At 39.1% G+C, this 25,407-nt stretch overlaps 1 protein-coding gene across 1 annotated transcript; it reads left to right on the forward strand.

Annotated features, from left to right (window-relative positions):
- Positions 1 to 1,877: 1,877 nt before the first annotated feature.
- Positions 1,878 to 21,165, forward strand: HMGCR (3-hydroxy-3-methylglutaryl-CoA reductase). The gene is made up of 20 exons (XM_014887425.2): positions 1,878 to 1,973; positions 5,243 to 5,438; positions 5,782 to 5,893; positions 6,421 to 6,508; positions 6,606 to 6,690; positions 8,188 to 8,293; positions 9,226 to 9,332; positions 9,697 to 9,813; positions 10,317 to 10,468; positions 11,314 to 11,558; positions 11,708 to 11,880; positions 12,327 to 12,521; positions 13,598 to 13,756; positions 13,941 to 14,098; positions 15,050 to 15,155; positions 16,060 to 16,230; positions 18,284 to 18,424; positions 18,528 to 18,686; positions 18,962 to 19,116; positions 19,268 to 21,165. The coding sequence occupies exons 2-20, from the start codon at positions 5,274 to 5,276 to the stop codon at positions 19,320 to 19,322; spliced, it is 2,649 nt and encodes an 882-aa protein (XP_014742911.1). The 5' UTR covers positions 1,878 to 1,973; positions 5,243 to 5,273; the 3' UTR covers positions 19,323 to 21,165.
- The last annotated feature ends 4,242 nt before the right edge of the window (positions 21,166 to 25,407 follow it).

Below are 25,407 nucleotides of genomic sequence, written 5' to 3' on the forward strand. Positions count from 1 at the left end.
GTATGTAAAATACTAAGAGAACTAAGTGACTTGTATCCAATGAACTGTGATTTCTTTGTTTGCTAAAACATATATATAGTGCAAAGTTCCAAAGATTTGTGCTTTATTTGTGGAGAACTCCGCCTTGCATCCTGCACGGAATAAACAATGTCTCCTTTCTAAATAAGGCTCTTTTAGAGTCCCTAAATTGGCAACACTTCTCTGCCATGGTTAAGTTGCTACCAATGAACGGTTCATGAGCTCATGAGTGGGAACAGGTTGAAATAACGACATTATTAGTTGACAGTATTTTCAGCATTTGGAGTAGCACTCTTCAGTGGTCGCCTGTTAATTACAACGTTTTCCTCAGGGAGAGCCGTTCTGGCTCAGCTTTGCCTGCCATCTCCCGGGCAGTGGGGCAGTGCTGACCTCAAGGCCACTCTGAGCACGGCCAGGCTGCAGGCAGGCCACCACCAGAGCTGCAGATGCGAGAACTCAGGGTCAGTGCACCTAGTGTCATGTATGTGCAGAGACTACAGACCCCAAATGACCATGACTCCTGCTCCAGTAACCTTGATAGATTAGCATTTTTAGTATTTGCCAAATCATGTCCATGGAAAAAGTGGAAAACAGAGCAGAGATACTAAAGGTCATCTTAAATGATATGTGAATTACATATAATTGTTGATACTGTATGGATTGCTTTTTTTGCTTTGTCTTAGTCGTATGCATATGCAGTTACAGCAATTGCTGCACATATTAGCAAATGAGTCCGGAAATCTCACTGCTAATACTTCACGATTTTGAGCTAATGAAGGTGAGATACTGAAAAAATGCACTACTGTTAAGAAACAAGCTATTAGAGGAGATGGATATGCAGCAGCAAATTATTAAGATTTATAAACATCATATCGAAGATGAGAATGCAAAGTGTATTTACATGTTAAAAGATTGAGCTGGCACGATTTCATCACCCAAAACAACTACTTTGGGTGGAGTTCTTCGAAGACGATTTCATCAGCACTTCCTTTTTGGAGGATCACATTAATGCTTCACGGCACAGTACCATGTGGAGCTACTGGAAACACTTTCAAGTGAGGTAGCACATGTAAGATGCAGTTTGGGGAAAGCCGAGACGCCGATCATCCAGTGCAAAAACCGCTGCAGGTATTTGTATTGCAGTTGACCATGCTCAGCCCCAGAGACACGGAACGGCCCTGCCATCCCGCAGTGCTGTTTTGCAGCTGTGTGACTCGGAGCCACGATCGCTAGGGATGGAAGGGGCCCTCAGATCATCTAAAGATCACCTAGCACAAGTTACACAGGAACGCGTCCTGGTGGGGCTCTCAGAGCTTCCTGTGCTTCATGAACCAAAAATTGCACTTCCTCTCTGGTCGAAAGCCACAAATTCATATATTACTTTGCCTTTGCCTTCCCTCCTCCCCCTCTCCCCAGGAGTCAGGGGCATCGCTGCCTCCCACAGGCAGGAACTGGGAATTTCCACGCTTTTAACGGTGGGCAAAGCGCGGTATCACCGGGCGGTATCGGAGGCGCGCAGCAGAGCTCTCCCCAGCCGCAGCCCAAACCCGAGCGCAGCAGCGCGGCGCGCCCTCAGCACGGCCCGGGGCGGGCGCGGGAGGCGGCGGCAGCGCTCCATCAGCGCATGCAAAGGAGCGGCTTCCGCCGCCCAATCAGCGGCTGCGGGGCGGGGAGCGCGGCGTCCCATTGGCGGGCGGCCCATGGCGCGATGGCGTGTTCTCCGCTGCCGATGGCGCGGGGGCCGCGCGGCGCTCGCCGGGCCGTTGCCGCGGCGACTCGGCAGCTGACGCGAGCCGGCGGGGCGTGCCGCGCGCTCGCCATTGGCCGCGCGATCGGGCGATGGCGGCGCCGGCGTGTCCTTGCGCGACGGGGCGGGGCCGGCGGGACGGAGAGGGGTTGCCGGTGCAGTCCGGGGTGCGGCGGGACGGAGCGGGGAGCGCGGCTGGAGCGCGGTGGTAAGCGAGGACTGGGGGCTGGGGACCGGTGGGGTTGCGGGCGGGGGGACGTACGACTGGCAACACGCGACCGCCGTTCTCGGCGGGCGAGTCCCGGCTTCGGGCCCCGAGTGCCTGTTCGGAAAGGTGGCGTCGCCATCGCCGCGCGTAGGGAGTGGCGGCCTCCCCGCTTCACCGCCGCCCGGGGTGGCGTGCGGGGGATGCCCGTGTGGCCGTCCCGTTACCTTGTGCTGCAGGGCTGAGCTCCCTCCCCGCGGTTCGCGCGGGGGCTGCAGCGCTGGGCCTGCGGGGGGCTGGGAGAGGACTTCCCCCTGCCCGGAGAAAATGCCTCCCTGGCAGTGTGTCGGGGTCCTTGCGCTGTCGTGTGCGTTCAGGGTGAGCTCTGCACAGGTTTTCGCTCGGCTGTTATCGCCGCTTGATTCCTGTCGGTATTGCTGAGTCAGAAAGCAGGAGATGGGAAATTAGTGCTGATCTAATAGATGGTGTTGCAGAGGATTGAGGTTCATGAGAGCTGTGTAACAAACCTTAAGAATTTAAGAGGCAAGTCGTACTGTTACGTGGATGGTGATTGCTGTAAACGATTACGTACAACCGGTCCAGTTTGCTTTTTCCGTTCTGGTTAATATTTGAAGGGATCACATTTGGGATTTATTCGTATTTTACATTCTGTTTTGATTTCCAAAATGGATTGCTTTATTTTCTAACCTCGTAGAAATTTTTGATTGAAAACAAACAGTATTTATAAAGCATCCCTTCAGAGCCACCATTTTGAAACTCTACAGAATTACATAAATGTTAAATTTTAGCTTTATATTTAATGTTATGTCTCGCTATTTCCAAGGTACAAGTCAGTGTCTGTATATAAATATTTTAATCAGAAATATCAGCTGATGTTATGTATTGAAAATTTTTTCCAACACTCTAATGCAGAATCAGTGTGTGAAATCATCAATATTTTCCAGAAGAGTGAACTGTGTAGCAAAAAACTATCTTTTTTTTTTTTTTGGGGGGGGCAGGTTAAATAAACGCAAAAACTTTAAAGAATACTTTGAGGTTAGGACTTAGTATCACTCAGTTAACCCCAAGATGTGTGATGAGGCATCCTGTATCTCAGGATAGCAGCAGTTAATAATATGAGTAAGATCCTGTGGATCATTATTTTAATCAGTGAATGAATGCATTTCCCCCCAGTTGACTATGTGAAGCCATTTTTACCATTTTTGCTTAGAAATGGGAAAAACAATTTCTCAATACAAGATTTTAAAACCTTCCTTGCCCTCCTAATTGTTTTTTTGATTGTCAGATAGTCATTCCAACTTGCTGAAGTAGTTGTATTAGCAGTATTACTAGGTTCAGGACTGGTAGAACTCTGTAAAGTCATGTAGTAACTGCTAGTTATGATTTTCCTGAAATAGAGTGGGTTTCAAAATTATTTGTATTTTCAGAGGATGATGGGATACCTTTTCGATTTTTTTGTATTGTTTCAAAATCTTCAGCACAGGTATTCTTCTTTCTGGGTTTTATTTTAGTTTTCCTAATTAAAAGATACCTTCCATTGTGCTGAGGAGAAGTGATAATACCAGTGTGGAACAGCTTTGCAAGAACATAAATTTACAGAACAGAATGATGATTATATGTTATAGGGGAAAAAAAAGGGGATAATATTAGCTTTAAAAGGAGGGGTTTGTTTTTTAATTTTATTTTTAAAAATCATTCAATCAGGAAATGAAATAATTTGCTCATAAAAAAGGCAATCTTCTCAATTACTTTCCCAATTTGGTTCCATGAGCCACAAACATCCTGCCACACCTTCACTGTGGAAGGATAAAGAAAAATAAATAATTGCTCTTGTTGCTAATGTGATTCGGATTGGTATTGGTAGGAAACCAAGATGATTCTGGTATCTTTAGGAGCACTTAGGCAGATAGATTTGCCGGTCTATTATTTTCTCTATTGAATGTCAGCTTCATTTTTGTTGTCCAAGCAAAAGAAATAATACTAGAAGCCTTATGGATGGATTGTTACATTTAGGACAACACAAAGGGATTTTTTTAATCCACTTTGAAGTAGTAGTATGTAGAACCTTCAGGCCTCCATGGAAATCTTACAGTGCTAGATCGGTACATGTAAATTACAGATTGTCCCTGTTAGCCAGGCTATTAAGCATTTTTTTAACTTTACAGTACAGTTTTATAAGGTGTTGGTTTTGTGCAGTGAGTAAAGGAAAGTCCAGTTCCTAATGTACGTAAGATAGACTGTTATGTCATTTTGTTTCTATGCCATAAAACACAAGTAAGGATCTCTGATAAACTTGCATGAACATACAACACAGAGCAGATAGACCAGGATGTGGTTAAAGGATGTGTTGAACATTCATGTTGTTAGTTATGTGAAAGACAGCTGTGCAAATTTCTGGTAAACGTTTGTTACCTGTTGGAAGCAAAGGGATGATGAAATGCACCAGTAACCAGGGAATAGTAAAATGTAGAAGAGAACTGCCACAATATTGTTATGTGAGGATTTGCATGCTTTAGATGAAGAAGGAATATTTTTGAATGTAACTAGTTTGTATCACAGAATAATATTGAACAAAAAGTAGAGAAGACACGTCAGAAGTATAACATTGCAATTCCTGCTGTTGAGCATTACCAGTAATGGTTAATGGATAATTTTTATGGCTCATTTTATAGAATTTTTGGCAGGAAGAATGAGTACAGAGAAATTACAGAATTTGGTGAGTGCTTACATAGGTGGTAAAAACAAGCATTTGGAGTCAAAGCAGTATCAAAATTATATGATAGGAAGATGTTGAGAGATCTTGGGAGAGTATTAAAGTAGCCTTACTATTAGAATCACGGAATCTTCTGGTTTGAAGGGACCCACAAAAGTCATTGACTTCAGCTGTTAAGTCAATGGTGTATATTGGGATTGAACCGTCAACTTTGACATTATTAGTGCCGTACTCAAATGGATGGCCTAATCCCAGTGGCAAAAACCATGAAGAAACCAGGATGATGTGTATTACAAAAAAAAAAAAAAATAAAAGATTGAGAAGACAGGAGCAGATCATATAATATTTTGGAATATTAGAAATAGATGTGTTTTACATGGAAGATTGAAGGAAAGGTAAATATTAGTTTACTTACTCATCTCTGACTTAAGTGGTTTTGCTTTTATTTCCTGAAGGATGTCTTCATCCTTCAGGAAAGTGTAAGTGCTGTCTTTTTTCAGCAAATCTTGTACTTATATAAAATATTCCTTTGTTGCAGGTTTGCTAAATATAGAAAAACAGGCTTGAAAATGCTGTCCAGACTCTTCCGAATGCATGGCCTTTTCGTGGCCTCTCATCCATGGGAAGTCATTGTGGGAACAGTGACTCTCACTATCTGCATGATGTCTATGAAGATGTTCACTGGGAATGATAAGATCTGTGGCTGGAATTATGAATGCCCCAAACTTGAAGAAGTAAGAATTTAAATTGATTCTATAGTACTTGCTGTTAATCAGTAGATACAGGGTTTTCTATAGAATATGATTAAGCTGTGATGCATTAGAAGTGAAGTAGCCATGCAGAAGCTTCTTTGCGGCCTTTTTCTCATTTTGGATATTAAAGCTGTATGTAAACAGTGATGCAGAAATGACCAAGTATTTTAGTATTTTAGTTTTTACAGCAAGACTAGGAGTGATATTTATTATATTCTGGAACTTCACTTTTAATGCAGCTTCACAATGGATTTTTTTATTACTGAAACTTAACGAGTTATTCCTTAGTGTAAAAGCTAACTAAATTGCTTTGTATTTCATACAGGATGTTCTAAGCAGTGACATCATCATCCTGACAATCACACGCTGCATAGCAATTCTTTATATATATTTCCAGTTTCAGAACCTAAGACAGCTTGGATCAAAATATATTTTAGGTATTGTATCTGATTTTTGTATTTGCTGAATGTGTTTTAATTGGGGTGGGTGGTTTACATAAATTGGTAAAAAATACTAACCTTTTAATCCTTACAATCACAACAGCATTATTTTAATTATTTTCTAGATAGCAGAAAAAATGTTTAGCATGTATCAAAATGCCTTATATTTAGTGAAAGGCTGTGTAGGATTATACAAACACTGAAAATGTCATTCTTGAAATAACTGTTTATTGTATGAAATATTTAAAATTATGAGCTGTTTAAGCCAGTTTTAATTTTATTTAAAATAAATAGAGATTTATGGCTTTTATTTCTGAGTCTTACTTTGCATTACAAATTTTTGATTTTAGTATCTACAAAAATAGCATCTACTTCAGTTTGTATCTCAACTGCTGTTAATGCACCGAGAGGAATTCTCAGTTGTTATGATTGTTCTAAAAGTGGGGGCATTTTGGTTTTTTTTCCTTTTTGTATTCCAGTATATATACACAAAAAAACATCCCATTCTCTTTTTTTTTTTTAAGGTATTGCTGGCCTCTTCACAATCTTCTCAAGTTTTGTTTTTAGTACAGTGGTAATTCACTTCTTGGATAAAGAACTGACAGGTTTAAAGTAAGTAATGAATTGTTATTCTGAATTTCATGCTTACATTTTTTTTCCTGTACCATAAACCTTGAATTTTAACATATGCCTTTTTTTTTTTTTTCAGCGAAGCTTTACCATTCTTCCTGCTTCTGATTGATTTGTCAAGAGCAAGTGCACTAGCTAAATTTGCGCTCAGTTCCAACTCACAGGTCAGAGGAGTTATTATGGAGGATTTTTGTGTTGGTTGGTGTTTTACTTTGGGTTTTTTGTTTGTCTTGCAATGCAGATTTTTAATTTAATGTTCAGAATTGGACATTGGCTCACGGTAGGGGATTCGAACCTAGGTGAGCTTTAAGGCCCTCTTCAGGAGAAGCAGTTTCATAAATTGTATGAGTAATCCAGGTGGAGAGACATACAGGCAAATATTGTCTTGGGGATACATAAATAACAAAAGGATTGGATTCGAGACAGATTATCTTCAAGCCAGATCACTGTTCAAGTAAAGAGTGATATAGTAAAACTAGTGTGCACAGCTGTGTACACTGTTAATTGTATATATGAGCATGGCTTCATTAAATTCGAACTTTAAACTAGAAATGCTTACAGCTCTTCCAAGGAGGCTAGAGCTTCTAGACAGTCTTCCTTAAAATAGTTATTGACAGAAAAAAAGTTAATATCTAGGACTCAGGCACAGTATATAAAGACACATCAAATATTAGCGTTGCTACTGACAAAAGCATATTTCTAGGACAAATGTTAGCAGAATGAATGTAGCATATGTGCAGACTGGAACATCCATGCTCTAATACATTTAACACAACACACTAGGAAAGATTGACAGGACATCTTGCTTGTCGTACGTGGTAATGTTTGTTTCCTAATAGTCCGAATTCTGAAATAAAAGTATATTGAGTGGGATTAATTTGTACTTACAAAATACTGAACATGGCATTTGCGCATACTAACTGTGACAAAATATTACCTATTATATTTTAATTTCGTGTATATTGCACTGTATGGTTTCTATACATGCAATATAATGTGTTCTGTACTATTTTATGATAACTGCAAGTACAGAATTTTTTACTAATTTTCAAGGAAATAACTTACAAATAGGTTTCCTGTACAGTTTTTTTTTTCCCTCTTCTGCCCCAAAAATATCATCATCAGGAAAACTGTAGCAAACTCTGGAGTGTATCATGCCTGCTTTCTGGAGGAAATCCGTTTTTCCCCAGCAGAAAGTTTTTGTGCCTTTTTTGACCTCTTTTCTATCAGCCGAGTCTACAGAGTAAAATATAAAACACTAAAGTAAAAGTAAAGCTAAAATAAAGATATGTGATTGTAAGAAATTTTGAAAGGCCATTATACAAGTGCCTTCTATTTCATGTCTTCAAATTCAGAAGTGTTGTTCTTTTGAATTTATTGTAATTAGTGTCTCTGCCTATCAGTGTTGTAGAAGCTTAGAATACTGATGAAGCAAAGGTAGAGAAATTAATCAAAATTAAATAATTTTGTGTCAACAGATTGTGAAAGTATAATAAGTTAGAGGAAGTAGAATACAGTCTCTGTATGCTTTCTCATAATAGTTCATTTTCAGTAAATGTTTTACAAGGCTTTACCACCATACTACTCCTCAGTTTAGTAATCTTGTCTAACTTAATTTGGTTTTTGTCTTCATGGTAATGGACAGAAATTTTTCTTTTTAGGATGAAGTAAGAGAAAATATTTCACGTGGGATGGCAATATTAGGCCCTACATTTACCCTGGATGCACTTGTGGAGTGTCTTGTAATTGGTGTTGGTACCATGTCAGGTGAGCCATACAGTCTAAGGGTCTAAATATTTCAGGTTAAAAAAGGCTTTTTATTAGGATTTGGAGAGTTTCAAATAGTAGGTGTTACCCATGAGAGTGGAATGACTTTATTTATCTGTCTCCTAATTAGCTTATTTTACTGGATTCTTGCAAATATAAATAATACGTACATGTTGAACCAAAGTTCGAAATACAAATAATGGCTTTCCTTGAGCACTGTGTAGTAGGAATGAACTTCTGTGCAGTGACTTTTCCTAACATTTGGTTTGGACTTTTTTCTAACTATATTGCATACCTTAACAGCATCTTCCAGAGCACTTGCTCTTCAAATAATTTTGGTTCTTCCAGGGTATTCTGTATTAATAAGCTGTTTCCTTCTTTATATCTTAGGGACAAAAACTCATTTTAGTGTTGCGTATAGGTTTTTTTAAAATAATTTATACTGGTAGAGCTTTCATCCTTACCAAGGCAGTTGTGTAATGCATGTGCAGTATGCATATGTTAGTATGACTAACACGGCTTCTTCTGGTACTTGTGAAGGAGTAGGTGGAGTGTATACTGTTACTTCTTCCAGGAGCATCGCATCTTTGAAAAGGGAGTTCAATGCATAATGTTGGCTGATTTTTTTTTTCCCTCAAATAAATAAGGGGTTTCAAGCTTTCATTGTGAAGTTTTAAAATCTTGGTGAACTTTATTTGTATTCACTTAGAATTGCACCTTAAAATACTTTTCTGTCAATACATATATACGTACTGTGCTTAGAATAGGCCAGTGCACAATGAGTAGAGTTTAAGATGCTTGTTTTTAATTAATCTCAATAGTTCCTTCTGTAATCTGTAATGTCAGCTTAATGATTTCTTTCCCAGTTCTGCAGCACTTCTTCAATTACAGCTAATTGCATATTCAAATTTAAAAACTGTCTTTTTATTTAGGTGTACGACAGCTTGAAATTATGTGCTGCTTTGGCTGTATGTCTGTTCTTGCCAACTACTTTGTCTTCATGACCTTCTTTCCAGCTTGTGTGTCCTTGGTATTAGAGGTAAGACCAACTTCAAGACAATCTCAAGTTTAGTATTCTGCCCTGTGCTTCTGTAGGCTATGCTTTTCATCATGGAGTTACATGCCAGCACATTCATCTTCCTTTCAAAGTAAACTGGTGACAGTAACTTGTAAATATCACTGTAAATGAGTCAAACTCAGTAGTAGTTCTGATCTAAAGCAGAGTAAACAGATGATACTGTAACTTACTGTCTGTCCAGGGTTTTTCACAATTGAAAGTCTACCTATAGACTCCTGGTAATTTCTCAATGATCAAGTGAAAATGCAATGTGGAATCTTATTTGTTGGTTTTTCTAATAGGTACTATTTATGACCTATTTTTAAGTTTCGTTATTTTTTTGCAGCTTTCAAGAGAGAGTCGTGAAGGACGCCCTATATGGCAGCTTAGTCATTTTGCTCGTGTTCTGGAAGAAGAAGAGAATAAACCAAATCCTGTAACACAGAGGGTCAAAATGATTATGGTTTGTGGCTTTTTCACCTGTGGTTATGCAAATAGTGAGGTGTCCTGGTGCAAAAGTCAGGCTTTTGCTTCCTATAGACTTGTATTCTGCAGCCCATTAGTTGGACTTACAGTGGTAGTTTTTAATTCTCCTGTATCTACACCTGTCATTTTCCTCCCTATGCCATTTCTGTGCCAAGCACTCAGGGCTCTTTCATGTGTACTAATCCCCTCTCTCTGAGGGTACCCCTGCAGTACCCTCAGCTTCCTTTGCTTCTTTCTTGATTGAGACTAAAAATGTGTGTGGGATACATCCAAAGCTACTATACAAGGGTTTCAGAGTGGGCCAAAAAGGGGGTAAATTAGAAGTGTGGAAAATCGGCTTTTAGACTTCAGAGGCGTGGGAAGTGTGGGGAAAAAACAGCAAAAAAACCCCATACTAAAAGAGGACAATACTTACACTTAGTAGGTTACATACCAAGTAACATTTGAAACATTAATATTTGTTTTGTGTTTTTGATACAGTCACTGGGTTTGGTTCTTGTTCACGCCCATAGTCGTTGGATAGCAGAACCAGCTGCTCAAAACAGTACTGTTGAAAATTCGGTGGGATTGGATGAGAATGCACCAAAGAGAATTGAACCTAATGTTTCACTGTGGCAGTTTTACCTTTCTCGGTAGGTGGCTTCACAGAAGTGTGATCCTGCTTTATTTCTATTGCTGCCAAGCTAGAAGCTTGTTGTCCTAGATCACTGTACTTGTAGACTTGCAGATCTGACCACTATAGGACTTCTTGGAACCAGAGGTGACATTTCAGAAAAAATGTCAATATTATGCCATTTGTCCAAGGCCTTGAAGTAGTCAAGAACATGATCAAGAGCTAGCTGTCCTGTATACATCAAAATATTGTCTTTCCCACTAGCATCTTTCACAGCATACTGGGAAATAATTTTAAGACTGTGCTAGAGTAATTATTTACACAGAGGTTCTGACCATTCACCCCATAGAGCAAAAGGTGCAAAACCCATTTTGTGCTATGGCTTTTCCTTCAGCTCAATTCAAGTTAGTGTCACCTGTAGTTTCATGTTATTTCTGAGAACTCAGAACTTTCTGGTTTATGCAGGGGATTTTTGTCCCCTCTTAGCAGTTCATCTTGCATCACAGTAATTGGTAGAGGATGATAAATGAAACTTTGTCTTGTCATTGGGACAGGTGTCAAATCAATTTGATGTAACTATCAGTGAATCTTTTATAATAATTTTTCATAATGGGGCTGCTTTTTAGCCAGATTTAGCTAACTATTTAATGACATCTGAAGATTTTTGTGTTGATAACAGTATGAAGAATTTTTCCACCCTAGCCTAGCTCCTGATAGAACATACCTTTTGACTGGAATTTCTGTAACTATAAGTGATGATGGAATTACTACCCTTTCTGAAGCAAGAAGTGTCAGAATATTGTTATAAGCAACAAATTGTATATACAGTATATTTACTATATTTATATTTTAAATTTTTTTTAGAATGGCCAGTATGGATATTGAGCAAGTAATTACGCTTGGATTAGCCCTTCTCCTTGCTGTCAAATATATTTTCTTTGAGCAAGCAGAGACTGAATCTACTCTCTCATTGAAGAATCCCATAACATCTCCTGTGATGGTACAGAAAAAGGTCCCTGAAAATTGTTGCAGGAAGCAGACTGGACTTCTGAAAAACAATCAGAAATCTAACACAGCAGAAGAAGCTTTCATTGCCAAAGATGAAAGTGGTAGGTAATTTTTAAGTCTTAAGTTCTTAAGTCTGGACCTATTAATGAGTATTTGGAACAAATTTTGCAATCTTTGGTAGCATATTATATTTGGTATCAGAACTTCATCATTTTGTGAACTGGAGTTAATTTTGATTATCTTTGTGCAGCTGAAGTCATAAAACCTGTATTAGCAGAGTCATCAACCAAGGCTACATTTGTGGTTGGCAATTCCAGCCCTGTGGAAACTTTTTCAAATCCCAGTGGAAAGGAGGAAGAGATTGAGTTACCTAAAGAACCACGTTCTATTGAGGAATGTGTTCGTATACTTGGAAATGCACAGGTATGGAAAAATAATTTTTTAGTTTAATCTCTAAGGCAACATCTGATTTAAGAATTGTTATAGTTCTTTTCCCAGCTTTTAGATAATCCCATTGGCTGTAGTATCAGCCTTCAGAAAACTACATGGCTTTAATAACATGTGGGGGTACAGAGTTCACAACTAAAGCAAAACCCTTTAATGAGTACTTCTCAGGTCAGTCGAGAAGGGTGGGAGGAGGGATCAGCTTCATCATTCATAACACACGAAATCTTTGGAGTTTCATCATGTACATGCACAAGTGGGTGTCTGATTATGAAAGTTTTTGATCATATATTGGCCTGCTGTAAAACCTGACATTGGCAGTTGACTCCTTTAGCAAAGTTGTTACTCTTTTTCTTTGGGAAAGATTTTAAAGGATTTTCACCAGGACAGTCTGTATTTTCACTCTCTACTCTTTGTGTTTCCAGGAAGGAGCAAAATTTCTTACTGATGCTGAGGTTATCAGTTTAGTTAATGCTAAGCATATTCCTGCATACAAACTGGAAACCCTGATGGAAACCCAGGAGCGAGGTGTATCCATTCGCAGACAGATGTTATCTAAGAAACTTCCTGAACCTTCATCTTTGCAGTATCTTCCTTACAGGAATTATAATTATTCTTTGGTAAGTACAAAGTAGACAAGTAGAACTCACTGTAAAACTGTTTTCCAAACAGATGAAGATGGAAAATATGGTCCTGTTGGAACGAGTCCAGAGGAGGCACTGAGTTGATCAGGGGCTTGTAATACCTCACCTGTGAGGACATGCAGACAGAGTTGGGGTTTTTCATCCTGGAAAAGGAAGCTTTGGGAAAACCTTATAGGACTTTCCAGTACCTGAAGGGGGCTTACAAGAGAGCAGGAGAGGAACTTTGCACAAGGACATGTATTGAAAGAAAAGGGGGAACAGCCTAAAGCTGAGGAAGGGCAGATTTAGGTGTTAGGAAGAAATTCTTCACTGTGACTGTGGTGAGACACTGGGACAGGTTGCCCAGAGAAGCTGTGGATGTCCCATCCCTGGAAGTGTTCAAGGCCAGGTTGGATGGGGCTCTGACTAACCTGGTCTAGTGAAAGGTGTCTGTGTCCTTGGCAGGGGCATTGGAACTAGACGGTCTTTATGGTCCCTTCCAACCCAAACAAGTCTATGGTTCTGTGAAATAAATCCATAGTCATGTATGTGAGTTAACAATGAGCTTGGTCAAAACTGGTGTAGAGGGAGAAAAATAAAAGGCAAATATAAGGCACCACCTTTAATTGGTCTTGATATTTTTAAACTTAGGGCGGTGTGTGAGTTCTGTAAGTTATCAAAAAAATATTTCCTATCAAAGTTTGCAGCTGACTTATCTAAGAAATGCAGAGCTCTGCTAATACTGAGCCACAGTTCAGCTGAATAATATGACCTTGAGCTCAAGTTAAAATTGAAAATTATTTAAAATTAATTTTAAAATTTTGGTGTTGTTTAAGTAACATGTATTACTGTACAGGATTCAATACATCTGCCTAATGTTGAATAATGTTAGCTGTTGATAGCTGTAGCTGTTAACTTTTTGAGGTGGCAATGAGTTGCTTTATAGGTAAATTTGTGGGTTTTTTACTAAGTGCACCACTGCCTTGGTGTAGTCACAGGCATAGTATGTAGCATGCTATACTGTACCACTGGAGAATAACCTTAGTGATTTTTTTTTTTATTATTTCTGTAAGGTGATGGGAGCTTGCTGTGAAAATGTGATTGGATATATGCCTATTCCTGTAGGCGTAGCAGGACCGCTGTTTCTGGATAACAAAGAGTTTCAGGTGCCAATGGCAACAACAGAAGGATGTCTTGTAGCAAGCACAAACAGAGGATGTAGAGCAATATGTGTAAGTATTGTATGACTTGAAAAGCTAAAAAACTTCCTGTTGTATAAACACGTAAACATAATGCATACGAATAAGCATTATATAAACTTGCACATATTCAGGTTTATATAATGCATATTTTTGACTTCTTGAAAAACAAAATTTCAGTAATCTTACATTGTCCCCCATCTGCTTTGGTTTTTAGCTTGGTGGAGGAGCAAGTAGCCGCATTCTGGCAGATGGGATGACTCGAGGACCTGTTGTAAGGTTACCCACTGCTTGCCAAGCTGCAGAGGTCAAAGTCTGGCTTGAAAGCCCTGAAGGTTTTAAAATAATGAAGGAAGCTTTTGACAGCACAAGTAGGTTAGTACAATGACTGTTCCAGCTTCATTTCCAGACATAAGACTTCTGTGGATGGTAGAAAGATCTCAGTTGTGTTTTGGAGTATTCAATAGAGGAAATCACATCCCATGTTGTGAGTATCTAAGAGGACAAAAGTCACTTTGGCTGCGTACCAAGGCCAGCAATAAACCGTTTTAAAGTTTGGTCTTTAGCCTTTCAGGTGATATTATTAATATTAATAATTAGTCTATGAGGTCTCAGAGAATACAATGTAAACTAATGCTAGAACTGAAATGCTAAAAAAATTAAAAACAGCCCTAGAGTTTTCTCTAGGGCTTATGATTACCTTCTAGCTTTACAAAGATTCAGAGAGAATTTCCTTGCCTGTTGTGTTTCTAAACAAGTGTCAGCCAAAGATACATCTGTATTTTGGCCAGAATCAGCTCATGCTGGTCTTTAAATGCAGTATTTTCTGTGTTTTCAGTGACTTGTGCAGCTTACACTGTTGAAGATAGCATGCTTTTTGCCTTGCTGTAAAACTTGTATCAGAATTTCCAAAGGCCTCATTATTACTTTGTATCTGGTAGTGAGATGTTTTAAGGAATACAAATTAATAAAATTTATGTTAGCAGTTCAGTATACTTAATTTCTTGAAGTTCGGGGATAGAAAACATAAAAAGGCAGTGAACGCTTTTACAGTGAATATTTTTAAAGTGCTTATTCAAGAAAATACCATACCTGGAATTGTTCAAGAAATGACTGGATGTAGCACTTGGTGCTGTGGTCCTACTGAAAAGATGACTGTCTGTCAAAGACTGGGCTCGTTAATCTTGCAGGTATTTTCCAAAGGATTTGTAAAGGAATCTATGGTTCTGTATTTAGCAATGCAATTTGCAAAGATTTACTGTAATTTTGCCACTTAAATCTAATTTTCCCATGAGGATTGTAAGTAATAATTACATTTTCTTGCAGGTTTGCCCGCCTACAAAAACTTCTCATCAGTTTGGCTGGTCGTAACCTTTATATCCGTTTTCAGTCTGGAACAGGGGATGCAATGGGAATGAACATGATTTCAAAAGTAAGGACCAGTCCCCTTAAGTATTTTTAAAGAATGGATATTGCTTTTTAAAAATAAAGATAGCCCAATAACCTGTGACTACCTGAAATCTGAATGACAGAAAGATAAGACACAGTCCTCTTTGCACAAAATAATAAAAATGTTTGATTTTGTCAAGTGTAGACAATAATAGTATGATGAAAGAAAAAAGTAATTTTTTATTTTGATATTTTTGATTTTTGATAATTATTTAAAGAAAATATTTTTGATAATAGGAGAAGCTAAGCTGTTTGCACTGTTGCTTTGAGCCAAAGATTTTATTCAGCAATAATTATTCTGTTATTGTGCTTATCATTTCCTAGTAAATAAAGAAGTAGGAGTAGCAGAGGGAGAGGTGTTCTCTAGTTTTGTTTGTTTTTATGCAAACATGTGGAAGAACTTGAGATGTGATCTTTAGATTGCTGGGAATGCCTTATGCTGTAGGAAATGTATAGTCTCAGACTTAAACTTCATATAGAATAGGTGGTCAGAACCCTTATAAAAGTGGATCTGATCATAGACAAGTCCTGATATAGCAGATTTTCTAGTCTGATTTCCTGGTGTAGAGAAGCTCTTTCCACTACATCCAAAATTAATTTATTCCATGTCTGCAATGTTTCAGTTGGTTCCTGTTGTATCTTCAGTATGCTAACCCTATGTCCATGCACCTAGAATGGATCCAGGGAGTCTATGTGTACTAGGGAAAAAGAGTTATTACCCAATATAATTCCCAAAGCGGTTAGAAAAAACATAGTTATAATTGTTTGGGGTTTTCCATCCTGTTTCTTGTTTCTTGATACTGTGTTCTTTTCTTACACTGTAATTTCCACTGTCTTTGAATAGCTTGTTTTACACCTATAATGATAAACTTGCTTCTCTCTAACAGGGTACTGAAAAGGCACTGGCGAGGCTGAATGAAGAGTTTCCTGACCTTCAAGTTATAGCAATCAGTGGTAACTACTGTACAGACAAAAAACCTGCTGCTATAAACTGGATAGAAGGAAGAGGAAAATCTGTTGTCTGTGAAGCCGTCATTCCAGCTAAGGTTGTTAGAGAAGTAAGTGTCTGCTCTCCTTTATAAAAATACATACATTTTGTAAAACAGGTGCTTACTTTATGTTGCAAGTATGAACAGAAAGTTGTTTTCCAGGTAAGGATTCTTCTGTACTTTTGTAGGATAAGCCATTTCTCTGAGTCAGCAGACACTTTTTCATTGTGTCTAGTGTGAAATAACGGGTATGTGTTTAATGATGCATACCTAGTTAAAGGCATTAGGATTTTCACGGTTTACCTTTGAAAAATTATGCCACATATTGACAGACATTTACATGTGGTGTTTTGTCTGTCATTAAACCCAGTGTTTTAACTCTCATTCATTTCTTCACTCACATCCATCTGGCTTTCTCTTCAGTATTTATATGCTTCCTACTACAATGGAAACAGATAATCAGGTGGTTTACTTACTCCAAAGCTGTCTAGGCATCTTGCATCACCAACGGTAACCTTTATAAGCAATGCCAGATGTATTCTCTGGCTGGCTTGTCCTCCATTATAACAGTGTCTTAGATTCTCTTCCACCTGAGTTCAGAAGATAGCTTCTGTGTGTCAGATAAAATCCATTGCCTGTTACCTGGTTTTTAGCACTTGCCGTGGGAGACAGTATCTAGGGAGGAATTCACTATATTGTTAACACTTGTTTAAGATCTTATAAGTGGGTGTTTGCATATTGTTTGGGGCTTTTTTTGTTTGTTTCCCCCTAGGGATTTGTCCAGTCCCTTCTGGGAAACTAAGTGGACTTCTAAAACCAGTATTCTTGGGCAGTATTCCACAGTCCAGCTTCACCTTCTGTGAGAACTACCTTCATGTTGATTCTATTTGATGATGCCCCAGTTTTTTACTGGGAGAGATCCTTAAGACTTCTATCTTCACTGTACTGCTCAAGATTTTACAGCTCTGACACAGTACTTCCACCTTCCCAGCTAGTCTCATTTTCAGACTGAAAAATACTAGTTTCTCTATCATCAATGAGTAAACAGACTTCTAGTATGTCTTTGAGCATCATTATCTCTTCATCTCACTATTCTAATGTTTCTAAAATTCTGGGTACGGAGTTTCACACAGGATTCTAACAGTGTGTGTGGAATGGATTTATACATTGACATGACATGACATGACATGACATGACATGACATAGTTCATGTCTTCTGGGGTAGTTTACTGTTTTTCAAATTTTTGGCATTTTGTAGCTGAGTCACTGGCAATAACTATGGTAACCTCAAGATTTCATTCCAGGGTAGTAATGGGGAGATAGTCCTTTCATAATGGGCATTGATAACTTTCCCAGATTTACCTAAAAATTTTCCTCAAACCCCAGCCCTATATGTCACTACATGTACTTATATTGAGCTCTTAATACATAACTTATATTTTTTGTCAGTGTTGCAGACTTGGTGCAGATGTCTGTAAACACTCACTATGCCTGCTGTGCAGGAATATCTTAAATTTTGCTCAACAACGGTATCTTTTTACTATCTTTGAATTTTTGTATTACATTTAGGATACATCTCTTACTTGAAAGTTTCAAAATACAGTCAATATAGTATAAATGTGCCACTTAATTTTATATTACTGTGCATAGTTTTTATTTACCTATGTAGCAGAGTGGTTTGGGTTGGAACTTTTCATTTTAGCTCCATATTTGTATGCAAAACAAATGTGGGAAGAGTTTAGTGTCTGGAACAACTTGACAGGAATGTTACAATCATGTCAGGGTAAATTTACTGGGATATTTCTGCCAATTCTGCCAAGATGATTTTGCTTGTTCCATTCCAAATGTAAGGGAGACTTTGAAATGGAGTACTCAGCTGTGAGCTTTTCTTAAAGGCCTGTGCAAGTCCAAACCCTTTGTACTGATTTTTCCATTCTTACTTGGACATCCTATATTTGAAAGTCTCCTTTGGAACAAAAATAAAAGGTATCTAGGACAATGACTGAGGCAAATTCCATATAGAAGCAAACAAGGGATGAGGGCCATGAATAACCATAAATAGAGTTTTCCTACTCCTGCCTGGGAAAAGGAGTAGTAAAAGTGTATCTATCACCATGTACAGGTATTGAAAACGACTACGGAAGATCTAGTTGAAGTCAATATAAACAAAAATTTGGTGGGTTCTGCGATGGCTGGTAGCATAGGTGGCTACAACGCACATGCAGCAAACATTGTGACAGCGATCTACATTGCCTGTGGTCAGGTAGGTTTGTTTTTCACCAGTTCACATTTTCTTTAGTTCAGTAATTCTTAATCAAACACCGATTTAAGTGTCTGGATTGTTGTTTCTCCTCTTTGATCTGAAGGATGCCGCGCAGAATGTGGGCAGCTCCAACTGCATCACTTTGATGGAAAGAACTGGTTCCACCAACGAAGACCTGTACATCAGCTGCACGATGCCTTCTATAGAAATAGGGACTGTTGGTGGAGGCACCAACTTGCTCCCACAGCAGGCCTGTTTGCAGGTATAGTTCTGAAAGCTGAAAGCAACTTCTCTTTTTAAATCAAACATTGCTTTCATTGTGCAAGCAATGTTGTGGGAAGGGGGCTGCTTGAAACGTGGTGTATTTTACATGAAAATGTTAGAAATGTATAATGAATTGTTTTCGTATTTAAGCTTAAGACATTTACAATATTAAAGAGACTCATTGATTGGATAAATTGGAAATACTTTAATACAAAATACATCATAAATTGACTTAGATTTCATAGCATAATACTGCCTTGTATTTTTCTCCAGATGTTAGGGGTTCAAGGAGCAAGCCAAGATAACCCTGGTGAAAATGCCCGTCAGCTTGCTAAAATAGTTTGTGCTACAGTGATGGCAGGGGAATTATCTCTAATGGCTGCTCTTGCAGCAGGACATCTAGTTAAAAGCCACATGATCCACAACAGGTAAAAAAATTGAAAAATTCATGTATTTCTCTGCTGTTTTGATCCTCTTACAAGTACAGGAGAGCCAATAATGATTATGTGACTAATTGCAACACATAGGAGCAGTGTAACATTTTAACTATCTAATGTAGTTATCTTGCTGTTTTATTAGGTCAAAGATAAATCTACAGGATCTTCAAGGAACCTGCACTAAAAAGGCAGCTTGAATACTAAAATGGCTTTGAAATGAAGAATTGTTCTAGTAACTGACCAGGTGCACAAGGAAAAAAAAACCAAAATGTATGAAGTTTAAAATAAAGATCGCCTTCAACTCAATAATGTCTCTGTAAGAGAAACTAAGAGATCAAGACTTGAGGCTAGTTATGCTTGACCTTCTTCAGTGGTTAGAGACTGTGAAAGAAGTCCTGTCAGACGTCTTGAACATGGCTTTCAAATTCTTACTCTTACACATCATTTTCTAAAGAGTCAGTCATGTTTTTACAGGTTGAGATCATTTTACCTAACAAGGTCCTGGTAACTACTAAACTGAAAAGTAATGTAATGTACTTTGTATGTTTCAAGTAACAAAACAAAAGAAGTTGGTGTAAACTTGGATTGAATGCACTGGTCCTTGCCATCTTTATTTTCTGGTTAGACAAGCATGTTTTTTAAAGTGATGGCAAGCCTAATCACTTTTTATGAACTCCCAGTTTTAATTTGTTCACATGTGAAACAGGTGTTAGGCTATCAGACAGTTTAATTGAATTATATTAGTTTAATAGAAATCTCTGTCTGTATATAGTACTTAATTTGCTGCTACTTCAGCTAAGCAGTGTTCAGTGTTTAACTCCACAATTTAGGTTATTCCTTTATGTAAAACTTGTGATCTGTAAAGTTCTGAACTGTTAAATATAATCTGTACTGAAGTAGGGAAGAACAATATCTTCAACTGTTTTGTTACTTTGTAGAAAAAATGAAATGGTAACTTCAAAAGTTATGTGTCAGACACGTATTTAATGTAGTTTCTCAAACATTATTTGATAGGAGTGCATTCAAACAAACGAGTCAAGAACAGATGTTTACACTTACCTAACAAGAAGTCTCTTTAGGAATATACATACACATTGTGTACCTTATGTTGGGGATTTTTTATAAGGTGTTTGACACTTACTCTCCAAGAATAGGTGTTTATCCACCGTTTAAGCTGAGATAAAGCAAAGCCAGAAAACCACACTGTTCTTAAAATAGAAAGGAGGGGATTTTTTTCTTTTCATTTCCTTTTGAGTCGAGTATTTATTTTAAGAAGAAATCTTTTTTGTCAATGAAAAGTACTAATTAAGGGGATTCAATGAAATGACATGTTAATGTAAGAAGCAGTTTTTGTAATAAAATACTGTACTTGGACCAGTGAAGCAGTCTCAGGTGTTCTTACTGTAATTAAGAAAATCCAGGTTTATTCTGGTTTGATTCACCTTTGGGAATACTGCTAAATTCATAGCCCTGCCTAGCTAATCACAGGAGGAAAATAATTAATATGCTTGATGATTTATTTGTTTGGTTGGTGTGGGCTTTTCTTGTTTGACTTTTTGTGGGGGGAATCAGTGGATTGGGCTGGGTTTCCTGCAGCATCATTCCTAAAGGGGTGACTAGTAGAGGTGCTCTTCTAATGTGCAGATTTGATATACATCATGGTGGATTGCTTTGTAGTACATTTACACATTAATATCCATTGTAATGAGCTCATAAATGTATTGTGCAAGCATGAAGACATACTACATGCTAGATGTTATGATGGCCTGTAAATGGCAAATACCATGAATGTTTATCTTCCTGCAGTATTGTTGCTAATCGCTACTATTTTTATTTAAGGAAACTTGGAATTACTTTGTTTCTATGTTCATTCAATGATTTTATTTAACACTGGTCTGGCAATAAATGATGGCTCAGTGTTCATTTTGGTGGATTTAACTGACATTCTGTCTGGCAGAATTAACTTTTTGTATTATTACTAAACTGTGTACATTTTGGTACAGAACTACTTTTTCAGTTTCAGTAAAACTATGGAAAACATATTGGCTTAATTGTGATATTTTGAACTTACCTTATGACTTAGTGATTTATATTTGTAGATAGCCTAAATTAGGAGAGTTAATGAAGAGACACTCACAAGCAGTGCTAAACACAGCCAGAGCTGTGACACCAGCTTTTCTCTTTGTTTGCAGAAGCCTGTTGGCACTCATTTATTATCAAAGCTTAATTAGGCAGTTTGCCCAAGGGGGAAAACTAACTCACTGCAGTGTTAGAGATACCTTCTGCTGGAGTCTGTTTGGCAAAATCAAACCAGTCTAGAATCAAATTTCTAGAGTTACTATAACTTCAGTGCTGTACTTTTACCACTGATAATGGTTTTCCAAATATTTTAAAACCTCAGGGAAAAAAAAAAAAACATTAAAAATAGTGTATTTGACTCCGGTACCACCTTGCTTCTCCCTTTACCTTCTTTCTTATCTGTGTCCTGAATCTATTTTACCGGTAGCACACCACTCCCCTTCTGCTGCCTGGTGTGGAATTTTCTGTGCTGTGAGGCATTCAAGCACTGCAGCTCCAGCTGCCTCTAACCACACAGTTGTTGCCCACTTTGATTTCCCCAGTTGCTGCAAGGCCCTGTCAGTGAACTGAGCATTACTGAACCTTCCTGATGCGGGGAGTAGCTCCAGCACAGGGATGCACACCACCACCACATGCACCCCGAAGCACAGCTGTGATACCAGAAGCCTGGTATAACAGGTGCTGACCTGGGGGAAGTGGCTCTGCCAGGCTCCAGCATAGGCATTCCCGGGTAGTCACCCTTATTCCTGGAAAAGATCACAGCTGGAAGACTACTTGCTTTCTCACAGGAGTGTACAAATACACTGAGTGTGTCAGTGCACAGACACGGGACAGTTTTCATCCTTGATGTAAGCCTTGCTCATAAGGTGAAGAAAGTCCTGAGAAAAGCTGTGGTAGACGGCCTGTCCTCCTGCCAGCTGCCTTTTGGGGTGCAGTAAGAGCTCTGACTACTACTCAGAGTGTTTTTCAAAAACATGATCCTCTCTGTCTCCTTTAGGGCATGGCTTACCATTTTCAAGGTCGTCTCCTCTTTCTCTCTTTAACTTTGGTTAGGGAAGGCTTACATTGCACAATGATGCTTGTTGAAACAAGATGATGGTTTGGGATTCTCTCTTGCCTCAGAGCAAGAGTGTATTCCTGTCAGGTCCACCTTGTCCTGCATGCAGTGCAGTGACACTGGTGTGCATCCAGCAACACCTCTAGCACTGACAATTCCATGCCTTGTCCTCCTGCCTGGAGATGACTGCTGGCTCCAGGCTCACCTTGCTTACCAGCCTGTGGAAGGGGGAAGGCCTGCTTCCAAAGTTAACCTCATCTCAGTGCTCCAGGGCTTTTGCAGTCTATTACACACGATTACTTAGCATCCTATCTTCACCACCAGTTTAACTCCAGTCTGCTCTTAGGGGACTCCAAGAGCTTTAGCCCCATGTTTCATAGGTTGTTCCCATTCCGTTCCCATTCCTTTACCATTAGGACTCAGGCCTTCTAGAAGAATACAGTGGGTTGACCTTGTTTTTGTTCACCTCCACTTGAGCAGGATAGGAAAGAGAAGTTGTAAAGGCAAAAATGAGAAGACAGATTGAGATAGAGGCTGTTTAACAGGTAAAGTGAAATTACACGTGGAAAGCAAAAAAATATTCATAATTCACAGCAAGCAGAGTTTTGGCACACTAACAGTTTCTTGGGAAGACAAATGCCATAACCACAAATGTCCCCATTTTCTGATCTCTTTTGCAGAGCTTTTGGTGCCGGGCACAATGCCATCTGGTATGGAATATTGCTGTGGTTAGTTGGGATCAGATGTGACACCCTGCGTTCCTTCAGAGCCTCTCACCCACCTCCAGCCTACTCACTGGCAGTAGATGCAGGAGAGAAGGAAGGGCAAAAAGAAAAGCTTGATGCTGGCAAACCCTGCTCAGCAACAGCCAAAACACTGCTGTGTAACCAATGTTCTTAGTCACAAATCCAGAATGCAGCCTCATACGGGCTGCTATGGAGACAACTAATTTCATGTCAGCCAGAGCCTGTTCAAAAATAGAAAATCTGGATCTTGGCACCAATACCCACAATAAGTGAGATCCACAACAGCCAAGACCAGCTCTTAGAATCACAGAAGGTTTTTGGTTGGAAAGGACTTTAAAGAGCATTAATTCCCAAATCCCCTACTATAGGCAGCACACCTTCACTAGACCAGAGAATCACAGAACTGTTTAGTTTGGAAAAGAATTTTAGAATCATGGAGTCCAGCCCTAAACCTAACATTGCCAAGTTCACAGGCTAAAAAGGCATCAGCCTGATGGACCTGACATGTTTCAGGTTTTTCCTTCCTGTTGTGTGGCCTGATGGCATGCAGTGAAACAGACATGATGTAGTTCTCATCTCCCTATATCTTCCTGGAGGCTTCTCCCATTGACACAGTGCATCAGATACAACCTAGGTGTCAACAGGAGCCAGCCATGTTTCCTTTTTCCTCCTTGCAGTGATAAAACTCCAGTTCATACCAGATAGCAGTAGCAGAATGGAAAAAATTACCTGTTTCCACCACCAGAAACATAAGGTCAGGTTGTTCAAAGCCCCATCCATCCTGACCTTGAACACTTCCAGTCATGGTCTAGCCACAACTTCCCTGTTCCACCATCTCAGCACCTTCACAAGAAATAATTTCTCCCTTACCCACCTTATTCTTCTGGAGAAGAATTTTACAAGGTCAGTACATTTTCACAAGCTGGAACACCAGGATGAAATTAACCATTGCATAAAAATGATGTGAATTACCAATCTCTCCCAGGATAATTGAGTGAAGGACCATAATTAGGCAGGTCTATCATGTTCAGCACAAGGCAAGGCACACTAGTCTAGCTTCTAGCTCTGCATGGTTTGCCAAATTGGTTCCTACTTCCCCTTAATGAACCACTGGGCCCTAAGAGCAAATGGAAGGCAATACCATATATGTGTACACCATAGACTGCATCATCCTCAATACGCAGTCTCAGACGTGGTTTTCCAAGGAGGCAGTCACTGCATAAAGCTGCCCTAAAAACATTCCCTCATCCTCAAAACAACTGGCAAAACTTTATTTTGCACAGTACTGACTGCCCCATCAGTGTTTCACCCACAGGCCACACCCACCCAATGCACAGATTTATGCACAAGTATAACAATGCTGCTAAGGGTGAAAACTTTTTTTAAAAGGTACTTGAAGCAAGCCACATAAAAATGTAATGGTACATAGAGCAGTCCATCTCACTCCCCATCTTTTCTATGAGAGAGCTGGCATAGCTCTGTGTGAGCTAGTCCAGGTTAACAACACAAGAGGTTAAAATTAGTTAAACTTTTGGGAATACTGGCTCAAAAATACGCTTCATTAGTGAAAAAAAATGGGCAGGTCTATAAGGCGCATGGAGTGACACCACTGTTGGCAGAGTTTCTGGATAAAGAGAATTGTACTTTTTGTAGGATAGTCTTGGTTTTCCTTTATGAAAATTGTTCCTGGGTAAGTCTGAAGAGCTGAGAATTCTAAGTTAATTCTTCATAACAGCTTCTTTTAATATCTAAAAATGCACTCTACATTTGACATTTAAAATCCAGGGAAAACAGGCACATAGCATAGAAAACTACATCCAACTTTAATTTTTGCTTTGGTGATACAAGCTTAGGAATGGGGCCAAGTCTCAAGCCACCAGGCTGGCCACCTCACTGAAACGTCTCACTTGGAAACTGCTCCTCCTTTGCGAGGTGGGGAGAAAAAAAATCATAATGTGCATTACAATGAGGCTCATACTACGTCATCAATTACCTGATATTTATCATGGTTTTCCCTGTCTGTGCTGTAACATAATGTAGTCCATTATTTATGATGGTCCTTCAACTATTGACAGACAACTCAGCCCCTGAATTAACTGTTAACACACAAAATCACTTCATGAGTCATTCCACCCTTGAAATTCTCTCAACAACTTTTGAAAATGGAGATTACGTAACAAAATCATGATGTAAATTGCCTGTTACATAACTGGGTGGAGTAGCTGCCCATCACTATGAGAACGACATAGAGCTACTGGAGTGAGTCCAGAGAAGAGCAATGGAGCTGATGAAGGGTCTGGAGCACAAGTCCTAGGAGGAGTGGCTGAGGCAGCTGGGGGTGTCTAGTCTGGAAAAAAGGAGGCTCAGGGAGGATGTCATTGCTCTCTACAACTGCCTGAA

The sequence above is a fragment of the Sturnus vulgaris genome, chromosome Z (genome assembly GCF_052056855.1).
Source record: "Sturnus vulgaris isolate bStuVul1 chromosome Z, bStuVul1.hap1, whole genome shotgun sequence".
NCBI lineage: Eukaryota > Metazoa > Chordata > Aves > Passeriformes > Sturnidae > Sturnus > Sturnus vulgaris.

Bases quoted from the DNA above. Each gene is read 5' to 3' on its own strand.
- HMGCR (XM_014887425.2), top strand. From the start codon at position 5,274: ATGCTGTCCAGACTCTTCCGAATGCATGGCCTTTTCGTGGCCTCTCAT. The intron at 11,881-12,326 runs GTATGGAAAAAT...TTGTGTTTCCAG, and splicing joins GTATACTTGGAAATGCACAG to GAAGGAGCAAAATTTCTTAC. The intron at 18,425-18,527 runs GTAGGTTTGTTT...TTTGATCTGAAG, and splicing joins TCTACATTGCCTGTGGTCAG to GATGCCGCGCAGAATGTGGG.